General features: G+C 44.4%; 1 protein-coding gene across 16 annotated transcripts in view; it reads right to left on the bottom strand.

Annotated features, from left to right (window-relative positions):
• The window catches only part of LOC133411941 (activated CDC42 kinase 1-like), a 41,244-nt gene that overhangs the window by 4,785 nt on the left and 12,987 nt on the right, over window positions 1-23,472 (bottom strand). For 4 of the 16 annotated variants that reach the window (XM_061694797.1, XM_061694801.1, XM_061694803.1 and 1 more), the window contains 14 exons: window positions 13,705-13,882; window positions 13,394-13,464; window positions 11,072-11,341; window positions 10,823-10,975; window positions 8,356-8,519; window positions 7,305-7,424; window positions 7,020-7,146; window positions 6,693-6,839; window positions 5,910-6,004; window positions 5,420-5,614; window positions 5,223-5,314; window positions 4,317-4,349; window positions 3,612-4,045; window positions 1,429-2,505 (listed from right to left, as the gene is read on the bottom strand). In XM_061694797.1, the coding sequence (XP_061550781.1) occupies window positions 1,429-2,505; window positions 3,612-4,045; window positions 4,317-4,349; window positions 5,223-5,314; window positions 5,420-5,614; window positions 5,910-6,004; window positions 6,693-6,839; window positions 7,020-7,146; window positions 7,305-7,424; window positions 8,356-8,519; window positions 10,823-10,975; window positions 11,072-11,341; window positions 13,394-13,464; window positions 13,705-13,882 (3,156 nt within the window). Of the gene's footprint in view, window positions 1-1,428; window positions 2,506-3,611; window positions 4,046-4,316; window positions 4,350-5,222; window positions 5,315-5,419; window positions 5,615-5,909; window positions 6,005-6,692; window positions 6,840-7,019; window positions 7,147-7,304; window positions 7,425-8,355; window positions 8,520-10,822; window positions 10,976-11,071; window positions 11,342-13,393; window positions 13,465-13,704; window positions 13,883-16,200; window positions 17,778-22,937; window positions 22,995-23,472 lie in introns of those variants that run through there. The other 12 variants (XM_061694792.1, XM_061694791.1, XM_061694793.1 and 9 more) reach the window with 10 other exon arrangements.

The raw sequence follows: 23,472 nt of genomic DNA, 5'->3' as shown, positions 1-23,472 counted from the left end.
GAGGAATGTCCAATTCATCTATTACATCAAGACCCTTTTTACACACAAGAAATGTCATACAATAATCTACTGGCAATGAATAAAGAAAGTCTGTTGTTGGGACACAACATTCTCATTACTTTATGGTTACTACTGTAATATAGTATTACATTATAAATAGAGCTCAGTGGACCCCCGCTAATCTCGGGGCGGACCACAAACAGTGAAAATCGGTAGAAAATGCCCATTGTAATTGCCTTGAAAAAAACTGTTCTTGAATAAGTAATTGGGGATAAACCACCAATAAGCGTTTTGGGGGTTGGTTCCGCCTCAACAAAAAAAAAAAAAAAAAAAAAAAAACTACCAGAAGAAAAAAAACAAAGATTTGAAATTGGAAAAACAATTTGAACCCAGAAGAGGTGAATCCGCAGGTGTGCGAGGGTCCACTCTGTTGTATTCATCGTTGAACACTGATCAGCTACGACAACTGAATATTTGTGATTTTTCATCCCTAAAGTGAGACAAATATCAATTCACAAAGGGGAGGCTGTTGCATAAGGACAACCAGTGGACGTGGACACGCTTGAAATAAACATTACAGTCTCGCTCTTAAGGGGGTCACTCGTCATCTCATTACAAGTACGTAGAACATTACTTAAGATTATTGTACTCGAACGTATTGAACGTCTGCCAATGCAGCGTGCACCAACCAACTACATCATCATGATTACTTACACACTATACGGAGATACAGCACAGTACTACAACTGTATCAAATGCAGTATTTTGCCTTTACAAAGATAATGTTGGGGTTTGATTGATTGAGGAATTCATTAACAATATGTTAATAATTGGCTTTGTCGTTTGCAGTGATGTACAACTGTATTGCATCACACTTGCCCTGAGAGAGCTGTGGCTAATATTTTGTCATTTTCGAGGAGTCAAAAGTATGAGTTGTAAGTTATATGGCGCCCTCCCTGAACAAAGTCAACATAGGGCCCACCCACACCCAACAGTGTGTTGGTAAAGTGTGTTTTATTTGTATTTTATGTCCAAAATAAAATGGCATGGAGCATTGAAGAACATCCCCATGGGTAAAGTTATCCTGAACTGTGTTCCAATAAACAGAAAATGATTTGCAGACCACTTCTTATTTGAATGTTCTTCCTAAATGATGTACCGTACACAAATATTTTTAGTCAAGCGATTTCAATGGCAAGCGAGCAAATCTTTAATAGCAAAATGTACCGGCGTTACCAGATAACTAGCAACCCTTTACTGCTTTTTTTTTTTTTTGTCAATGTCTTTCTGTCTCCAAAGCGTTCTCTGTCAATTGACCGTCCGTCTGTTGTCGTACTGGAGCGGCTCCAACTACCGGAGACAAATTCCTTGTGTGTTTTTTGGACATACTTGGCAAATAAAGATGATTCGGATTCGGATTCTGATTACCACTTTGACTCTGTCAGCTGAGTTTCCTAATCCGTCCGTCCTGGGACAGGAAGCGGTGCCTGCCGTCGTCGTCGTCAAACCTTCTGCACAAGCCGCGGCGGGACTAACTGATGGCTTCGGTCCTATCAGTGGTGCAGGACTGCCATTACTGTTGGTGGAGAAATTGGCCTTCAGCTCCCCCTGCAAAGCGCCGAGCACCATGGGTCGAACCGTAGCGGTGTTCGCCTGCCGTACGTGCCGTCCGTCCTCCGCACCGCTGACGCTCAGGCTCTCGGCCTCCCTGAAGAAGCGGCCGTATTTGTCGAGGTAGGGCGGCCGCTCTGGCAGAAGGTAATAGTGAGTGTTGCTGACCTTTCGTCCGTCACGGACTATGGGGAGGATGCAGGGGCCCTTGTTCGCAAACTCCCTGCCCGGCGCCTGGATCACTTTGGGTGCAGCGTATTTGGGATCAGAGGCAAAGCTGTGCGTAGTGGGCATGAATATACCGGGAGAGGTGGAGAGGTAGGAGCTTTGGGCCTGCGCGGAGGGGCAGGCGGTAAGGGGGGTGGGACTGGCAGAGCAGACGGCGGGCTGCGGGGAGCCCACCTCCGGGCCCTTGGGGCTGGGAGTCCTGGAGCCAGGCTGCGACAAAGGTTCCCTCGGAGGGATCCGCGGCGGGCGGTCCCGCTCTGAGCAGGAAATGTCCTCTGCGACGTCGGCCGGGGTCGGGGACAGCGAGAGGTCCCCGGAGCGCCGAGCGGATGAACAGTCGCCCCTTTTAATTGGGCGAGGGGGAATGGGGACACGAGGAGGGATCTGGGGTTTGTCCTCAGAGGAGGGGAGGTGCGCCCGCAGACACGCGGCTGAACTCTGACCTGTCGGCACATTGAGCCTCCTCATGCACTCTTGCTGGAGTTCCTGGAATATTTCTGCAGACTGGGAAAATGAGGTAGTCGGGCCCTGGCTGTGCATGCTGGGGAGGAAGAGGTTATCTTCGAGGCCCTCCACCTTCTGCGCGGACGCGTTGTCCTCCTCTGGAAAATGGACTTCCTTCTGCTCCTCACTGTGCTGCAGCTCCATGCCATTGATGGAACTCACCTGTGAGCAAAAACATGATGTATATACAGTGTGTATTGAAAACTTAAGCTTGACACTCATTTGTCTACTTCCTACACATATTACAGAGACAGACTCCAATAAACACCCCGTAAAAAAATGCATCAAGAAATAGATCCGCAGCACCGCATGCATTAAGAGAGAGCTTAAGCAAGGCAGCTGCACAACACTGAGCGGTTGGGGATTCGTTTATTTCTCGGGGGCACCTCAGCAGCGCTCGGGCAGCGGGCTGAGATTCCTTCAACAGCCAGTCCTTTAGAGCCTCCTACCCGCAGCTAAGTCAATAAGGGCAGAGCTCCTGACAATTGCCAAAAGGCCTCTGAATGTGGTGTTCCATTCACTTTTTTTCTGGGTTGCTGTAGAAACACAACTGCAGAGGGATGAATGGGGTGAGGAAATTGGCAACTGTGTAAAAGGGAATGGCTGACTGCCGGGACGGCGCTCTCCAGTCCATTTATTTTCTATACCGCTTGCTAACCAAGCTTACAGTCGGCAAAAGGCACACTACGCGCTGGACTAAACCTTCACTACTCGCAAAAAGAACGTAAAACGCACTACAACTTTTACTGTGTTTAATCCATGAATCAACAGATCAATATCCAAGGACGTCCAGTTCCATGCCTTTCTGTGACGCTTCCAGTCTCTCCGTATCTATGTTGGAACTTGGCTGATTTCAGTCTGTGACGTTCTTAGCTCAGTGGCCACGGCGGCCGCCCCGTTTAAAGCGCGTGCTGTGGATCAATTGCTAGTTGTCTCCTTGGTCTCAAAATGTGGACAGCATGACGACGACGACTGTTTACATAACCAAATTCTAATTGACCCTGGTCGCTTCACGGGTCAAACACCTGCTGTGAATTTTACGGAGCTCGGCAACTTCGACAAAAAGCACCGAAACGTTGAACATGCGCAGTCAAACGTTTAGAGAAAGTCAAAAATAAGTGCACCTGTAAAGGTTATAGTGCATTTTAGGTTCATCCTGAAATTTCACCCGACATCCCAATATCCTTTCAGGGAGAAGTGTATCCAGACGTAACGTTCACACCGTCACCAAGTCATCATTATTCTGACATGACATTTTCCTACCGCACCTCCACATCGTCTTCATCTTGGGCTACGTCGTCGTACGCCGGGGGTCGCGGTAAGGGTCGCGCATCCCAGTCCACTACGGGTGTGGGGTGAAGTGGGCGGGGCAACGACCTGGAGGGACTCTGAGGTGGTGTCCGGTCCAAGAGATTCTCTGCTCCCAAAACCAGCTTTGCGAGACAGGGGATTGGGATTTCCCCCCCAGGTGACGGGGAGGGTGTGGGCGGGGGGAGCTCCTCCCCAAAGTCAATGAGGGACACTTCTCTCCAGGGGTAGTGGCTTGACTCCGAAGTCTTGTCACTCCCCTGTTTTGAAGAAGAGACCCAGGCCGTGGGTCGAAGTTTGAGGCCTTTGACAGCGCTCGCTTTCCCAAGTGACAGTCTCGTCAATGCTGCCGATGTCAAGTCGTCGTCCTGATGCACAGGATCGTAACAAGGCTCTAAGGAGAAACGTGCAAAATCATTCATTACTTTTGGGGGACGGGAGAGGGAGTTCACGCCACAGCAAGGCCATTTGATAGCAGGGTTCGACGTTGGGGAAATAGAGAAACGATGATGTTACGGAATGGAAAATAAAGGTAATGGCAGAGGCACTGCACAACAAGCAAATGAGAAAAAATACATGAGGTGTACCTTTGAAGAGTGGAGCTAGAAGGGAACAGAGAGGGCAGGAGCAATGGGTGAGGAGCTGCTGAGAAAAAGCAGACTTACTCTGGATTACCATCGCTGGCTGAGGAGGCTCTTCTGGAAACAAAGTCCACACACCGTGGTGCAAAGAATGAAAAGGGGGGCGGGGGAAAGTGCGGGGATCCGAAAAGACGAGCGAGTCAGGAAAGAAAGATCGGTCAGGGGAATTTCAAAGCAAAGCAAAAGAATATTTACGATTGGAATGAAAAGGAGCAACCTGACAGGACACCCAGACATGAATATGAATAAAAGGGCACAGGAAATATGTGCGCGCTGTAGGAATTGAACAAAACGCGACTGTAGTGTACATGAACATTTTCATCACGAGTAGCTTTTCTGCTCAAGTTGCGCACTGTTACGGAGCCAGACAAACAGTTCACATTGAGCATTTGCGATCAGAGAAGCTACGTACCTAACCGAGCTGAGCCTGATGTCAAACCAAACATCAGTCGTAGTGTCGTTTATTAGGCCAGACTCCATCTTTTTTCCCTACCGATCCCAGCTGACTGGAGGCGACAGACGGGGTACGTACACCCTGACCTGGTTGCCGGCCAATTGCAGAACAACCGTTCACAATCACACCTACAGACAATTTAGAATCTTCAGTCAACCTAGCGTGCCTGTTTTCGCCACGGGGAAGAAAGCCGGACCGCAGGGGACCTCGCGACTGTGCGGCTGACGGCGGAACTACTGCCACTTATCGTGCTGCCCCATCATAAAATTGATTTATAGAATTAGTACAAAGTGATTATACTGGTAAATAAATTAAAAAAACAACAACCACCATTTTTAGCGTCCAAGTGAAACAGCATAATTGTTATCAGGGACATGTATTTAATAGGGAAAAAAAGATCCATTCAAAAAGAGACAGAAACGACCATTCAGAAATGTAATCACGTTTCCCGCTATGACATGTTTTCATTGACTCACTTTTTGCTCGCCCCGGTAGCCGAGTGGGCCGAGCTCCACTGAGGTCCAAACCGAGAACATCAGGAGGATCCATGGGATTCCCAAGATACAAACTGGTAGAGAAGGAGCGGGAGGGGGGCGTTACTTGGGCAAGGCCACCGATTGCAAGCAGCTCCTGCCATCTACTGGTAAAAGTGTCACAGCGGCATCATCTTTACTCATCGATCCTGTCCGGGAAGCCCCAGCAGCGATGAGGGTTGGCATCTCCATGACCGGTGTGGATGAAGCTGTTCTTGAGTGGTCGGCTGATGTCGTGAGCTGACAAACCCGCCACCGATGTCACCACGTGCCTGGGAAACTGCCCCACCTTGAGGGTACGTTTATTTTGACCTCGCCACCAATAGTTCTCGGCTCTGAAATATTAAGAAATCATTACAATGAAACATAACAGGCTCTCTGCTGTTTGTTTTGTTTTATTCACGGTCCACAATTTTGGGGTTTCCCCAAGTGGGAAGCGGGGCGTGTCTGTGCTGCCAGAAGAGCTAACATTAATTCATGACAAAGATCAATAAATACATTCAAGCTGTATGATAACCAATGACATGGGCAGATTTAACCTCTGAATACATTTGCACCTAACACTCAACAACCACTTGCCTCCAACGCATGGAACAACCTGCATGCGCACACGCACGCAAAAGCTCTCACCTGCCCTCAAAGATTGTGATGACATCATCAATCTGGATCAGGAGCTTATCTTGCTCGTGGAAGTCCTGCAGCGCACACATGTCCGTCGGCATGCTCTGAAACACACGTTAGCGCCACCGTCAGGTGGCGGGCCTCACCGAACGGGAGCATCGCACTGTAAAATTCACTTGTGACTAGTCACAAGTGAATTTTTATATATGTACATATATATATATATATATATATATATATATATATATATATATATATATATATATTTTTTTTTTTTTTTTACTACATTCTGGTGAGTCCAAACTTGCATGAGTTGTATAAAAATAAATGGGGATGATGATCCAATCATTAAAATGGGACATTTAGGGGAGAAATGACAAAAAACTATGACGACGGTTGTTATTGTCTGATCCAAATTGCACAACTGGTGACTACATCTTATGCGGGAAATCCGAGATCAAGTCATTCCGATGCATCTCTACATCAAATCTGTAATTTGTCGATCTTTTAATCAATATTTTGATGTCACCATTATTGCATTTTCCACCTTTTAGTCGGACTCTACTATTGGAGCCGTTCAGCGTTTTGTTTCCTGGGGAAAAGTTCCTGTCCAGAGTTCTGCACTCTTCTGTAAACATTTTAACAGTTACTTCAAGAAATGTCCACTAGATGTCGTTGAAGGTAAATTGATGCAATCAGAGTCACCGAGGTTGACATTTCCATGACTTCTCTCAAGTACGGTTGATTGTATTGACTCCCCTATGAAAAGAAGCAATGTTTCTGCCACTTTACCTCCAGCAAGAACTCCCGTAGGGCAACAAAAGTTGGTCTGTCCTCCGATTTCGGTGCCCAGCACTGCAACATGACATTGTAAATATCCCGCGGACAGTCTTCTGGCTTAGGGAGACGTTCACTTTCTTTATCAATCTTATGCAGGATCTGGAGAGAAAACAAAACTTTCTTGATGAAATATGCAAATGCCTTGCAGTATTTATGTAGTGGGTACTTTTGATACACACTCGATTCATTGATATGATGAAAGAACAGCATTTTTCCAAGATGTATTCTCATTATGCTATTCAATACTTCACTGAATTGTTGCTAGAAGCATGAGTCTACCTGGCTCCCATTAAGGCCTAACCAAGGCTCCTGGCCATGTGTGAACATCTCCCATAGCGTCACGCCAAACATCCACGTGTCAGTAGCATGAGAGAAGGTTCTGGTCTTCAGACTCTCAGGCGCGCACCTGTAGGACGGACAACAACTTCTTTCCAACGGAATGCACACAGATACGGATTAGGGAAAACAACTCAACTAAATAAAGTTTGAATTATTAGATGTCTAACAAATCAGATCAGTCCAACTCTCAAAAGTCATAAGCTCAGACTATTGTCGTCCACTCACCACGCAAAGGGAACCTTCCGGTGTTCCTGCATGACGTAATGCTCATGATTGTTCGGCAGTGCCCTCATCAGGCCAAAATCGCCGATCTTCACTCTGTGAGCTGATGCCAGCAGGACGTTTCTGAAGAGCCAAGTCACATTTTAGCCCCATAACTGTGACTTTTAACTCACAAAAAAGGTGCAACATAAAGTGCTACAGGATTGTGAACATGTATTTGCTCATTGGTGCCTGGAAATATTCTCATGCATCCAGGTCATTTCATTCTCAGGCCATTGAATCGATCGCAACTGGACTGTTCTGCGGCCGCACGCCGACTGTGCAATTACTTTCATCACCGATTCAAAATGTGTCGGTGCCTTGTACACGATCGTGCTGAAGTTGCCATTCCAACCTGAGTTGGCATTTTTGCAGAGCGTCATCTTTGTGACATTCTTCCAAGACAAACAAACCAGTCCGGTTACGATGGAGTCAATGCCTTGTGAATTTGCTCAGTGGTGCATGGTAAAAGTTGCATTCTGCATATCGAACAATATTTCAGTAGCTAGTTAGTATGATTTTTTTGTTTGTTTTTTTTCCCCCAACCCAGAACAGTCCTCAGCACACATTCATTGCTCATTTTAAAATGTTTTAAAAGAAATAAAAGTGTTAACCATGGCACACCTGTCTGCTATGACATAACGACAAATATAATTAACTATGCCATAATATACCAATACGAGCACAATGATGATCTGTATGTGCAAATTATGATGGGAAAATTAGCAGTGCCTAATGAGGTTTTTTAATGGGCTGAATTTGGGCAAGACCACTAAATATAGCAGCCAGGAAGCGACTCATTTAGCCTGTGGGCCAAGTTACCCTGTAATGGCCTATAAAAGTCTGGGTGGAGCAGGAGGAAGGAAGGAAAGTCCATATCCATGAAATAACGTAACATGCCATCAAAACATTTTCAAGGGAAAATACGAGCAATCAAGTACACAGTGGATGAACACCAGCTCAAAATATTTGGAGCCATGTTATAAGCTCGTGACTGAATGTTTCTGGTGCAAACCTGGCGGCCAGATCCCGGTGGATGAAGCGCCTCTGCTCCAGATAGGCCATGCCGCAGGCCACCTGCACAGCATACTGACACAGAGTGTGGATCGGCACGGGCCCCTGTGGACGCACGCAGCGCAAGCGCTCCAGCAGAGAACCTAGCGGAGCGAGCTCCGTCACCTACGGCGCGTGGAGGCGGAGAGAGGAAGAGAGAGGGATGAATGGCTGACGGAGGAGCAAAGTCAGTTCAAATGTAGACCGACGCCATGAACAGAAAGGAGAGAACGGGAGCTTACGTTGACAAAGTAACGTGACAAAAACAGGAAGGCTGTAAGTAATGACATAGCTCGCTAACTATTTGGCACTGGAAGGTAGCACGGTGTTGAAAAGGCAGAAATGCCAGCGGCTATTTTGGCCCCGAGTGCACAAGCTCTCCTCCCTTCCTGCTTTTCTCCTCCATCCTCTCATCACTCTCGCACAAAGGCCTTCAGATGCCAAAGCAGATTAGAATGGCCCGTAAGGTCGTGCGCATATTCGCGGACAGTCTGACACGTACGTAGGCACACAAGTAAAAGTGTCGAAAGTAAACCCTCGTTTATTAACGTTCCAGAAACCGCCCGCGATGAACGACATCCGCTCAGTCGTGAACAAGTATTACTTGTGCTATTATGTAAAGTTTCATATATCCAATTCAATGGCGATACTGTGATACTTTAGACGGGTACGGGTATTTTGAGGGCACAATCCACGAGGGATGTCCCAATCCAACTTTTTCACTTCCGATCCGATTTTGGAGTACGGAATGTTAGAAAAGGCTTGATCAAGTGATATTACTCGAGGACAATAATCAGCAGGTGGGGGAAGAAAATGACCCATTCATTATTAACCAATGGGTTACATGAAGTCAAAAGAATGTAAAATAAAAATTGTATGAGAAGGCACTCAACAATAACTTCAATATTTTAATTGCAACAGAACCACTGCCTAACTTAAAAATAAGCAGTCTACATTTGAATAGACTAAATAACAAAAATTCATTCGAAAACCATGAAAAATAACCTCAATCAATAATAAACAACTTATACTTTTAAAGTGAAAAATAATTCAAGTTCAATTCAGTTATTATTATTTATTTATTTCCACGGTCAGCTTATGGTGGGAACATCATTTGCTTTCGCCGCATGTGTGGCAATCCAATTTTGAATTTCTTGATGCAACTGGGGTTTAGTTTGATTGACAATATTTAGGCGGGTCAAGGCTCCAGGTGCTTAGCGGTCTCGATCGACTATTGTCGATATAACTCATTTTTCACAGAGTTTGAAGGATATACGTCAGAGTGTATTGTTATATTGCCTGTTTGTATGCGTTTCTACAGCATTCGCGTACCAATATTCATTATTCTTCGGGTTCAATGCTATTTTTTGTTAGCTCGTCAATGGGGTTTTTCATTCACCGCATGTTCGCGTTAAGCTAGCAATTTGTGTGAACAAAAAGGAAGAAAGAAAAAGTCTGAAGTATTTGAACATGAAATAGGTGTAATTCCTTTGTCACGCGAGTTTAGTTTCATCATAAACTTTAACTGGAGTGTCAATAAACAACTTTTAAGCAAGCAACAGTCACTCTTCCTCCTTGCTATGTTAGCGCCTTAGCACCCTGTTGTTGTGTTGTGTTCACGTGGGCTCTGCATGCCGTCCAGGCGCTGCTGGAGCGAAGCATGGAATGGACCGTTTCCAGAAGAGTGCGGAAATCGGAGAGTTTATAGCCACTCCGATCCGATTCTCTTTTTTTCGGACCGATTTCCGATCTCAAGATCGGATAGCGACACCCCTACCGTCCGCAACCTCTACACAAGCACATGGCTAATTAAGGCAGGTGTTCTCTGCTTGAGTGACATGAACAACAGCCCAGGCGGACGTGGTGTGAACAGGCCCGTCTCCTGCATTCCTCACAGCGGCGGTGTCGGCAGTGTCGTCAGCGAAAAGCATGATTGGAACCCAGAATTCATTGCAGTGATGTTTTTAAAGCACTGTAGTAGAAAATCAAGCTAAACGGTGCTCTTTACTCTCATTTGTTCCTGTTGTTATGAGTGTGTGCATTCGCGATTTGTCAGGCTAAGGTTGGTATTTGTGAAATGATTTCAGAAAACTCTTGACTGCAGCTTTGCGGTCATGTTCTTTGTATCCTTAAGCAATTCGGTGACTTACCAAATGTACGACTTGAGATTACTCAGTAGGGTTTCTTTTTCTGCTAAGAATAGGACCCCGGTTGACCTTATGGGGAGTCAATGCCGCCACATTCAAATCATATAGCCGATAAAGCCAACGGTATCGGAGATGTGCAGGTGAGTAACTGGACTACACTGACCTATAAATAAGATCTGCGATGCACGGAATCTGCAATAAGTGAACCGCAATATAGCGAGGGATTACTGCACACGATTGCATAGTCCTCCCTCTGTGGGTGCCATTCTGTGTGCGCACTACCATCTTCATTGGGTGTGTGAGCACCACACCGTAGAGGCGAATGAGGTTCTGGTGATCCAGCGAGTGCATGGCGTTGACCTCAGAGATGAAATCCTCCAGAGAGTCAGGCTGGCTGAGCACATCCGTCTTCAAGCACTTTACAGCTACATTAATCTGGAAAGTAGGACGACGATGGACACCAGTACAGCTGCCCCAAACAAACATGGTGGTGCATGCATACTGCAACGCAGAAACCAAAAGTCTCCTCACCATCTTTCCTGCGGGAGTCAGCCACTCTCCTCTCTTCACAACGCCAAAAGATCCATCCCCGAGCTTCTCGAAGAGAGTCAGGTCCTTCTCTGTGATGAGGCAAGTCAGGGCCTGCTGTTGGTCATCGAGAGGAGCCTCTCCAGCGGGCTGCGAGGCCAGGACCCCGTCCGGCAAGCCCAGGGGACGTGTGGGAGACACTTTACGGAAGGAGGAAGCGGGCTGGCCCTGCGTGGGAAAGTCTAGCCCGTCTGGACGCTTACCGCTAAACACCTAGAGCGAAATAAACGGAGAGAAGAACTATGTCAATCTGGAAATCTAAAAACAAAGAAACAAGCATAAGGAAAAAGTGCACGATAATCAATGTGGTATATGCACAACCTACTTCTGCATTCGGCAAATTCGGCAAATTCCTCCGATTCGGGTGAATGGCGAAGGGGGCCGTGACAAAGCAACTGCAGGGACTTTAAACCGAAATCATTTGATTGCCTCAAAAGGTTTGCGAGAAAACAATTTCAGGGCGGCGCGCTTGCTGACTGGTGAGCACATCTGCCTCGCAGTTGTGAGCTTGCGGGTTCAAATTCACCCTCGCCTGTGTGGAGTTTGCATGTTCCCCCTGTGACTGAGTGGGTTTTCTTTGGGTACTCTGGTTTCCTCCCACATTTCAAAAACGTTCATGGTAAAGCTCATTGAAGACTAAATTGTCCGCAGGTGTGAACGCGAGTGCGAAAGGTTGTTCGTGCCCTGGCGACCAGTTCAGGGTGTAGCCCGTCTCCCGCTCAAAGTCAGCTGAGATCGGCGCTAGCACACCCGCAACCCGCGTGAGGAGAAACGGTTCAGAAAACGGACGGATGGATATTCATTTCAAGGTACTCTCAGTTTGGTTTAATAATTCTGTTGGACAACAGAAATTAAGCAATGTCTGATTTTCATTTGCTAATTTTCAGCGAATGTCTATTTATATGACGTTGGTCAGTTTCAACTTTTTTGAGTGATCATTTGGGGCTTTTTCTTTCTTAAACAGTAGGGTACCACTACCGACAATTTCATGTGTGTACATAAAAATCAAAACAAAAGTGGACTTCATACAAGCACACGAGGTGAATAATGAATACACAACTGATCTTTTGTTTAGCTACGTTTTTGACCAAATCTGCAGTGAGTGAGTAACTACGCAAATGCTGCTGCTTATGCACAGACGGGCACCGATCATGAAGGACTCGCCAGGAAATTACTTAGCTGCCAGGAAGTGCTTCATCAGGCCAAGCGCTATTACATTAAGTAAGATGAAAATGAGCATGCGTGAGAGTTTTTAGTTCCCCTAAACTTGCTCTTGTACAATGCGCATGCTGAGCAGAGGCTCTCTGTTTAGAGGTCCCAAGAGGAATTCATGAAAGCTACCATTGCTGTACCATAGCAGTTGGGTTTAAAAAAAAAAAAAAAGAAAAAAGTCAGATACATTACAAACAGATGTCTCTCTCAGAAATAACATATTCCCCATTCCAAACACATATTTTACAGGATAATGAGATGGCCACCAAACTTCAGGACACAGAAATTGGATAATTAGAAATAAAGACGTGCCAATGAACACTGGTGCCTAACATGTTTGACTGACCAAATATAAACAGTAGCAGGCGGTGTACGGTGTCACTTTCACACCGTACCAGACATGACGTAATGCTGTAACCTTTTTAAAAACACCACGGTGACACGGTGTAATTTCTAATAGGAGGCTCAACACTGAAAATATTATGGCGATGACCGAGCAGAACTTGAAAAGTACCAAGGAAGAAAATGGGCAGCTGTTTTAATAATGTCTGTGTTCAGTGTATAATCACACACTAAGTCATGCAGGCAATCACATGCACATGACACAAAGTCATGGTGGCTCTGTGTTGGTGTACACAGTACAATAAACCCCCCCATCCGCCACATTTTTGGAGTCGCACATTTTTCTAGAGAAATAGCTGAAAAACTCACCTATTGGCGCCCAGCTGCACGTTTTTATTATTTGTTTTGCTCTCTCTCTAACAGCCTAAAGATGCTTCCCAAATGCCCTGCTCCTTCTAAGGTACCATGTTAACGGAGAAGTAGGCAGCCAACTTAACAGCGAACAGCAGCAAGATGGAAGTTTGCAGTAGAGGTGTGACAGGCAGGTGGCGTTGACCATAGAGAAAGCAGTAGGGCTGAAAGATTTGGGAAAATAATCTAATGGTGACTTTTCTTCCCCCTCAATATTGCAAAAACAATTTTTTAAGGTCCTCTTCTCATGTATTTGTTAAACAACCACAAGCAATAAAGGTGAGGTGTGCGGGTGTCCACCTTGCACATCCAGGACTTGCGCTTGCACATCGCTTTCCTCCTCTTTACAGCCTCCAACAGTCGTCGCTGCCCTTTTTTTTTTTTTTTTTTTAAATCAAGAGAATAAAATATATCAGACCAATTCTGAAAGGCAACAGTGAAACACAAATGAGACCATTACTAAACACTACAGTTCGAGTTGAACAAATACAAAAAAAAAAACTCCTACAGATTGCTTGAACAACCCTTAAATACGACCCCAGATTTAAGACTTACTCTCAGTTAAAGGACAATACATGCACAAAACCCTCTGAGGGTAGCCAGTTTCTCACCAGGTCGACCCATGCCAATCTTCTCCAGGTCTTCATTCTTGACGTAGTCAAAATGGGAGAGCCGTGTGACATTGAGGTCATCTCTGATTCGCAGGAAGTACTGCTGCAACTGCACTTCGACCAGCAGCTCCTGCAGCCATTCTGTGCCTTCCTCACTCTGCATATTATTGCCCAGTTTCTACAAGAAAACAAACACAGGAAACTGCTCGTTATTTAGTTTTTCTACTTTGTTAACAGGACAACGTTTAAAATCTAATTCACAACAACAACAAAATTGGAACCAACATTCAAACAAATACTGGTAGATGTGCTTGAGTAATTTCTGTAAGTAAAATTACAACCAAATGTAGGTTTAAAAAAAAATACATTTTCCAGAAAAATAAGAGTTTCACAGTAGACAAAACATAATGATGACATACAAAATGAATAAGAAACTTCAGTGACAATTACGTGGGCAACAGCGCTAGTAGTGCAAGATGTGCAATGGTGACCTCAGTGTGCAGTCCACAGTACAAAAGTAAACAAAACAGGCATCGCTGCCCAAAAGTTGCCCTTGGCCGCGATGAATAAACATTTGCAGGAATGTACGGATGGGTAGATTTTCCTCATAGTATCATACTCTCAAATAAGCATACCGTCACAGATATCCGGTCAATATGCATAAATGTCTAAATAGATCAAAAGGCCGTAGCGGTAATAATTTTGTTCTCACTACAACGAGAGTACATTATAAAGAAAATATCCCAATAATATTTTTACATACAGATATAATGGTGTTCTGCTGGATCACATACAGTAAGTACCTGGCAAAAAAAAGGAAATAAAAACCTGTGATAGACTTGCAGTCCCATAGAGTACAACCGGCCCAGAAGTTATGATGTGCAAATACTGTACTTACAAGTAGGGGCATTCGATACCACTTTTTTTTTTCTTTTTCTCCAGGCCGATACCAGAATGAGTATTCACTCTTGGATACTCACAGATAACGAGTACAGATACCGCTAGTACTGATATACATGACATTTCAATGAACATAATGACAGATAAATGTGAAAAAAGACCTCTTTCCTTCTAGCGCCATCTGCTTGCGTGGAGGACTTGCCAGAGGTCAGATTTGTTTCCCTTAAGTATCGGTGGATTGGCAGCCTTCACGAGTACCTGATACCTTGAAATAAGGCTTGTGTGGGTACTCGCCCGTCCCTACTTACAAGTGACAACCCCACAGGGTATGTATTATTTCCAGGGACTTGTCCATTTCATTTTTAGCAGAATCAGAATAGGTTATAATTTGGGGAAGAATGTTAGAATGAATATTGATATATGTTAGCTATCAGCTAAATACTGTATATTGTATAAATTTCCAGGGGTGAAAAAGGATTTTCAAGCTGCTGATAATGTATACACATGCATAATACATTCCACTGAAAAGCATTTCGCACGAGCGTCCTTGCCGTCCTTCGTGGGCAACACGTATGTGTTGTTGACCACAGAGTAAAGAAGTTGCAACTCTGTTTCCTCTCTGGCCTCTTTGCAAAGCAGTGTCACATCTGAGCTGTAAGGAGTCAGGCTAACTATTTACTTGGTATCATTTTAGCAATGCGCCAACATTTTGACTGCCTTTCCCAAAAGACTTTTTCACCGAAATAAATTCACACGCATAACACGTTGAACACCGACAGTCAGCGCGCAAATGCGTACACCGCAGATTGAACGGATCCACTGTCGCTCAGCTTCCGATCGTGGACTCCTCGTCTCTCAAAATGTTGGAGACAAAATCAATAGCGCCTCTGCTGGTTGCAGCAAAGTAGTGCACGCCATTGTGCCAAAATTGCCTCAAAGTATGGTTTATTTTTCATTAATCGATTAATAAAATTGGTTATTAAGGTGATCCCAACCATAAACCATAAATCAATTTGTTTCTGTTTTGGTCAACTTAATGAATTTGTTCACATGCCATCCGGCCATCAATCCATTATCCATACCGCTAATCCTGTTCAGGGTCGCAAGGAGCTGAAGCGTATCCGAGCTGACTTCGGGCAGAAGGTGGACTACACCCTGGAGTGGTCGCCAGTCAGTCGCAGGTCACGTTCAGAGACAGACAACCATTCACCAAACCTACACGGCCTGCACCGAAGTCAGAAGTCTGCACCACGACACCATCAGTACATGTACCTGCTTCTCAGCCCATTGGCCCCAAATATATTTATAGATGCACAGCTCGAAAACAAATTTTGATAACTTCCTAAGGATGGAGACTTCTAGAAGCACAGCACATGACGGCAACAAATATAGCGTCTCTCATTCCTCATGGTGGTGGGGAAACGCACACAGACGCACGCAAACACAGAGGTATCAAAGGCCTAACTCTTGAGCTGTATCAGCTCAATTCTGCTCTGACATCCTGCTGCAATAACAACTCTCCCAGAGGACAGCCATGGTCCAGCTGCAACCACATACACACAATCCTTTCGCACTACCGAAGCCAAACAAACTTACTCGATATACGTGAAAGTGTGCCAGAAAGGGCAATGCCTTTCTCAGCTTCTCAAAGCGTCGCATCCTGAATTCCTCAGTCCTTATGAGTGGAGGAGCCCAGAAACGTGCTCTGTGATATCGGCTTGATAGCCGAACCACTCTGCTCCCATTCTGAGCATCCCAGTGTCTGAAGGAATGGGTAGACCAACTCCCTGGATCCAGATCTGGAGCTATGAAGCCAGGAAGGGGGCAAACGGCGTCTTACGAACCTGTGCACAAATCTACAACATTCCATAGCATGCCAATCCGTCTGAAAGTCCGTTCTTTAGCTTTGACTCACTCACACAGGCAGAGAGGCACCTCCGTGTCCAAAAAAAGTAAAGCTAAACAGATCAAAACAAAAACAAACAGTCCTGCCACGTGTTCTCCGCACACAGTCAGGAGCCAGTGATCCAAATGTTGCAGAACCTCACAAATGAATCACTCCTCTCTCTCTCTCTCTCTCTCTCTCAGACTCTCTCTCACTCGCCGTCTGACTGCATGCGGAGCTTCTGTCTGTTTGCCTTTTCATTCTTCCATGCAGCGTGGGGCTAAAAATAGGCCATACTTCTCCCTTGTTCAACCGCCCTCAAGGAAGCCAGACAGCACAAAGTGGAGATGTGCAGTCAGTCCAGAGTCTGTGGTTTCATTTTTTAACAGTGCAACGGAGATGAGCGACTGGATGGCTTCAGAGAGAACACGCCCTCTTTCCTGTGATGCAATAGGTCTGCTCTTATTTGGCCCTTCTCATGTAGCTCCAGACATATTCCATCAACATACCACCACAACTCCCGTTCTCCTACCTCCTTATCTTAAAATAGAACATGGAGCACGTTGACTTTATGGTGCTTTTGGACACTTGTCTTGCCGGTCTGGGACATCGATTTTGACACACATAGTACACTAATATATTGCTGTACCGGAACCTTTACTACCGCTTGTCGTATCTGCTCCCCCCTTGTCTCCTGCTCGGACAGAGGGCTCGGTGACGTTGACCGAACATGAGGCCGTTCCTGTTTGGGTTCTGCATCGACCAACTGGGACGAGATTTGAGGTGGACCACTTCCCCCGGAGTCGTTGCCATGGAGGATTGTGCTCTGACCGACCGGGCCAGGTCCTGAGGCAGGATCACCGAAGGAGTCTAGCCTGTGGCACCTTTTTTCTTTAAATGGACTCTTATGCCATCTTAATGAACGTTGTACAGCACCAGACTGACTATGTGATAAATGTCATCCATTGCAGCCTGATCATCCTGGAAGTGGGCTCTCCCCAATCTGCAGTCCTTTCTCAAACTTTCTTATTCCCCCAAATGAGGTTTTACCTGCTTTACCTGCCTGCTTGGGGGGGTTTAGATTATGGGATGTCGTCTGTGCCCGTGAAGCCCTTTGTGGCACTTTTGTGATGAAGGGCAACACAAATAAACTTAATGATTACCGGTGCAACAATTAATCGATTAATCAACAACTAATCAATTAGCAAATTAATTGACAACTATGATTTGCGATTATTATTATTATTTAACTTGAAAAGGTGTAAATTCTCCGAATTTCAGCCTCTCAACAGGAAACATTATCCGATTTCTGTAGTCTGCCATGAAAGCAGACAAATTATCTTTGTATTTCTTCAAAATAAGACCTTGGCAAACACCTGCTTTTACTTTGAAAAACAATGATCGACATGTTTGCCAATTTTCTGAAGCATGTAGCGGACCAAACCAGTAGTTACTGGAGGAATTTATGTTTGTGCATAATTTGAAATAGTCTCCTCTTTTTAAAATAAATAAAGGGACAGAAATTTTAAAATGTATTTCACAAAGAAAAATCACTGACAGAATAATCGATTCGTAAAATAATTGTGAGTTGCAGCCCAAAAGAAAATCCAAATTTTTTAACAACTTTAACAGTATTTTGAATATTTACTGTGGTTGTAATTTGCATTGCTGTAGAACTGCATCACAGAGGTGTTTGTACAATTCTGCCCTTTTTATGGGGCCACGGCGTGCTGTCTCCTTATACGAGCTTCTTGTGTAATGCCGCCTTGAGCCATCTCTTGCTTCAAAAACTTTTCTCAGAACTCGTCACACAGTTGTTCCGCCCACCCTCCTCCTCTGCAGACTGTCAGCCAGTTTAGTGCAAAGCGGTGCACGGTGCACAAGACAGAGGCTTCATGGTATTCAGCCCCAGATGAGCATTTGATCCAGGGCCAAAGGGTCACATTCAACGGCAGGATGGAGAGCTTGTTTCCTGTGATGCATTCAAACCCCCCGACCCCTCCAAAAAACACACGCAAACGTGCACACACCACCAAGCCACTTTCTTCCACTCTCCTCTTCCTCGAACTTTCCTGAAAATTAAACATGGTGCAGATTCCATTGTGTTCAAACATGCACTGGATTTTACTTATGGTATTTTGGGGGGAGTGAGAACTATAATTATTATTACACATGAACAGAAGAGACTTCAATGTATTGCATTGGACATCATATACAAACCCCAATTCCAATGGAAAAGCATTTTAAACCTATATTCAAGTGAATATACTAAAGACAAGATATTTAATGTTCAAAAGTGGTAAGCCACTGTGTTACATCACCTTTCCTTTTAACAACACTCAATAACCATTTGGGAAGTGCAAATACTAATTGTTGAAGCTTTTTAGGTGGAATTCTTTCCCGTTCTTACTTGATGTACAACTTGAGTTGCTCAACAGTCTGGGGTCTCCGTTGTTGTATTTTGCGCTTCATAATGCGCCTGAAGACATTTTCAATGGGAGACAGGTCTGGACTGCTGGCAGGCCAGTCTAGTACTCACACTCTTTTACTCCCAACCCACACTGTGCAGAATGTGGCTCGGCAGTGTCTTAAGTAAGCAGGTACGTCCCTGAAAAAAAGACCTTGCTTGGATGGCAGCATATGTTGCTCCAAAACTTGTATGTACCTTTCAGCATGAATGATGCGTTCACAGATGTGCAAGTTACCCTTGCCATGGGCACTAACACACAATCATTACTAGTCACCAGTAACTCAGTACTTGAGTAGTTTTTTTCACTAAGTACTTACTCAAGTTATTGTTTGAAGAACTACTTTTTACATTTACTTGAGTCATATTATTCTAAAGTAAACTACTCTTACACTCAGTTTTTGGCTGTTCTACCCACCTCTGGCCACTTTTTCACTCTAGTCCCAAGTTCCCCTCTGTCCCCAGGGTCTAACTGACCCATGGCATTTGCTTCTTTATTTGGTGCTGCCTTTTATTTCCTGGCACTAATCCTCCAAAAATGTTCTCTCTCTCTCTCTCTCTCTCTCTCCAACTTGGCCAACTAAAAACAAACCCTTACCAGCTGCTTTTGAACAGCAGCAAAGCTTCATTCAATCTGCTTTTCAAAAGACATCTTCAGGTATGGCTTTCAAATTTCACAGCGTATTATCTCCGGTCATTACGTTTCTCAGTGCCTCACGGGATTTTACATCGGTTTGTCAGCTTCACTTTACGAGTGTGGTGATACTAATATCATGGCAATTGTGCAAATAATGCAGTCCTCAAGCAATTTAGAGCAATTAAAAGTGACTAGTAGTGCAACGATCTGGTACAGTGACGATTGTGCAAATGGTGCAGTGAGTTCTCAAACACATGAGTGGCCAGTAGTAATCAACAACAGAATGCAAATAGCGCAGCGTGATAAACAGTGAGTATACGAATACTGTAGAAGTGTTCCGACATAAATCTGCATAATGTCAGATGCAGGATTTCTACCCCAAAACTGCTATTTTGAATCTAGGTTGATGGTACTTTTCAGTTGCCATTAAAATATAGTTCACTCAACAATGATGACACTAATGAGCATCAACTCGCCTGGCAGAGAAAGAGATGACATCCTCAATGTTGCCAACAGCCTGACAAAAACACTGTAGGTTATGTTGTTGTAATATTTGCATTAAAAAAGGCTAAGGAACAACACATTTTCAGATGTAGTGTTATCTACGCTGTATGTTAGAAAATGCCAAGGCAACACAACAACCCACACACGGCAAACACAAAGTGATATGTACTGTAGTTGTAGTGCTGTGAGGAAAAGAAAAAAAAAAAACTATGTACAGTGTGTATGGCTCATGAATCTAATTTACATCCACAAGACCCACCTTACAAATCGGAACAAGGAATGCATCACAACGGTGCCGGCTGCCTCATCACCAAGGAGATTGGATCAATAGGATTAGCGTAACGGTCAGTATGTCAACGTGCTGCTGCAAACTGATGGCACTCGGTGGCACCAAATCTAATGTGACCGGGGCGAGGAGCTTGTGCTCTTATTTTCTTCTGACTTGAGCTCTACTACAGCCGTACGCTTAGTTTGATATCTTAAATGAAGCCATATAATTAAGCAACTAGCACCAGCATGTTATTAGTGTTGACCTCATGACTGAAAAATGCTGATTTACCATTTGGCCATTAAGGAAATGTAAAAGCCATGTACTACATTTGAATAACCTCCTGTCACTTGGAATTTGGGTTGCTCACCGCCATCCCTGTTTTTTGTTTGTTTGTTTTGTTTTTCTACTGGCAAAATGCACATAAAGTAGTACTACTTATACTACATTAAAGTCTGTTAAAGTAAATGGGGGAAACAAAAATAATTCCTTCTTTGCCGCACCCCAATCAATTGAGCGCCGCACAATGACCAATGCGTTGCAACAAAAAAACTGCGACCCTGTATCGTGTTTTGAGGCTCCACATGCAAGACATAATGATGACGATGATTATCAGCGTGCACGCTCCCCATTCGTCACCACGCCAATGGCGAGTTGAAGCGGGGTGTGAACAGGTGAAAAGTTCCCACATTCGCCACGCTGGCGAAGGGGCAATTTTGACTGAGGAAAATCACCACGGGGGAACCCGCGTCAAAAGCCGTGGCTTCAAAGCAGCAATGTCCGTATGCAAAATCGAATAATCCCAGAATTCTCCACGCGGCTAGTGACGCATATGATTGGTTACAGTATAATCAGCACATCGCTTGTCAATCCGATGTTACGCATTGTTTATAAACCTCCGGTGGCTGCATGGTAGCGAGGGTTAGGAATTTAACACCAATGTTGACAACCTAGAGAGAAAGAAGACGTGGATATTGCGTCAGTTTCTGCACCAAAACCAATCTCCCGCCCCCCGAGCCGTGCAAAATGGCAAACAATTTAGAATTTGGACCCGCCCGTGTCAGAAAAAACAAAGCAGGATAACATGTAGAAACAACCATTTAATCGAGAAATTCCTCGATTTGTGTCAAAGCCAAATTCCTTTGGCTTTGACACAACGAGGAGAACAATGTGTTTTTCTGTAAGGTGCGTTACAAACAGGGGGGGGGGGGAACAAACACTTTCACGTCACGTGTCCCTAAGAAGCACGATCTTTCAAAACGCAAAGATCCTGAAGACCACAAGAATCTTTGTTTTGGACCCAGTTTTACTGTATTTATACCACAACAAAGCCTCTGGAGGATGAGGCATCTCTCTCCTCGAGCTCACAGGTAGTAAACTCAACAGACAATGTCTGCATTTCAAATTCCATCCGAATTTCCTTCCATGGACTCCCGCTTTCATATTTGCCCTCTGCTCTCCCGTCTTCGACGATGAGGTAGAGATGAGAGGAAGCACTGCTCATGGAGGAATTAAGTGTTTCTTTACAATACAAAGGACACCTGCACTTAGTTGGATTTCTAAAGAAATCTTATGCACTGGCGTACTTAATCAAAATGCAGTTAAGGGGCAATTATCTTAGGTTGTTGCTGTTTGAGTTTACTATTGTGCAGTTAGAGGTTTTTTAACCCCTTATGTCTATCATTGTCACTCATCTCTTACTAAATTCTTAATACACCGTCTCTGTTACATCTTTAGCCAACAACAGTGCATATTGTTTAATGATCATCACGTGCGTCATTTTTAATGATCATTTACGATCTAATGTTAATTTGTGAAATGCAACTTTTAGCGTAGCATATTCCTGAATGCCCGCCATGTTTTTGTGGAGATTTGCAAAAAAGATTTGCAAAACTTTTAACAGTCCAGTCTGGAAGTAATATATGGCTTACATTTTACATTATATTTATATTTTATGTAAAATTTTCTTGAGAATAAATGCTGACTTCAGTGTAACCATAAATTACATATGAGACCTCGTTTTATTTTGACCGTAATCACTGCTTGCGTGTCATCTATTAAATGATGCCCTATGTAGGGGTGAATAAGTGCTATTTGCAGGCAGTGCATTGCAGTCGTGTGATAAAACCAGCAACATATTGAATAAACCCGCAAATGATTCACATGCTCCCTACTTCAGATGACCGTCCACAGAGGCACCATAACCCCCAAAATCCACGATAACGATAATAATGAGAGCTCTCGTTTCTCTGTACCCACCTGTGGAATGCAATCAGTGTGACCGCAGAAGTAAGGGGAGCCTTCATCTCCATCAGCGAGCAATTGAGGGCAGCTTGAGGGTTGTTGTTTGTCAGTTCAAGAGCCCTTAAAAGCACTGGTGAGTTTTTTTTTCGGGTTTTTTAACAAACGCAACAACCATTCACACTCTCCTTTGGACCGGTTCAGAGGCAACAAATTAACCTAACATGCGCGTTTTTGGAATGTGTGAGCAACCTGAGGTACCCCGAGAAAACATAGGGAGACCGGCCAAAGTCAACACAGGAAGGCCACAGCTGAGATTCAAACCTCCAACCTTAAAATTGCGAGGCAGAGGTGCTAGCTGCTTGGTCATCGTGCGTCTTCTTCTTTTCTATTCACAGAAAATATGAAACATTAAAAGTGTGTGGTGGCATAGTTAATCAAATAGTTCTTCCATCTTGTAGTTACCATAGACATTTGCATGTTCTTCTTACCAATAATAAAAACTCATCAATGATTAACCATTTTTAACGTTACTGACATTTCTTCGAATATTTAAAATACGGACGTCCTGATCACATTTTATTTGCAGCCGAGTCCAAGTCTTTGCGCGCGCGCGTGTGTGTCATGCGTGTACACACAAACACAGTCTGCGTGTGTCTTTCAATCACTTATATTAGACTGGTTGTTTAATATAAACCGAAGCTATTACTGTTCCATTTGACAAGATCTTTGTACCTCTGGATTATTTAAAATGTCATCTGAAAATCACGTGATCGACCCCGATTTTCAATCGCGTGATGGGATGGGGACCTCCCTGATTTAAAACATTGACCATTCCTTTGAAGGAACTCATAACTGCAGTTAAA

Source organism: Phycodurus eques, chromosome 13 (assembly GCF_024500275.1).
Source record: "Phycodurus eques isolate BA_2022a chromosome 13, UOR_Pequ_1.1, whole genome shotgun sequence".
Taxonomy (NCBI): domain Eukaryota; kingdom Metazoa; phylum Chordata; class Actinopteri; order Syngnathiformes; family Syngnathidae; genus Phycodurus; species Phycodurus eques.
The sequence above is the reverse complement of the archived record's forward strand: the minus strand, read 5'-3'. Positions and strand labels throughout refer to the sequence as shown.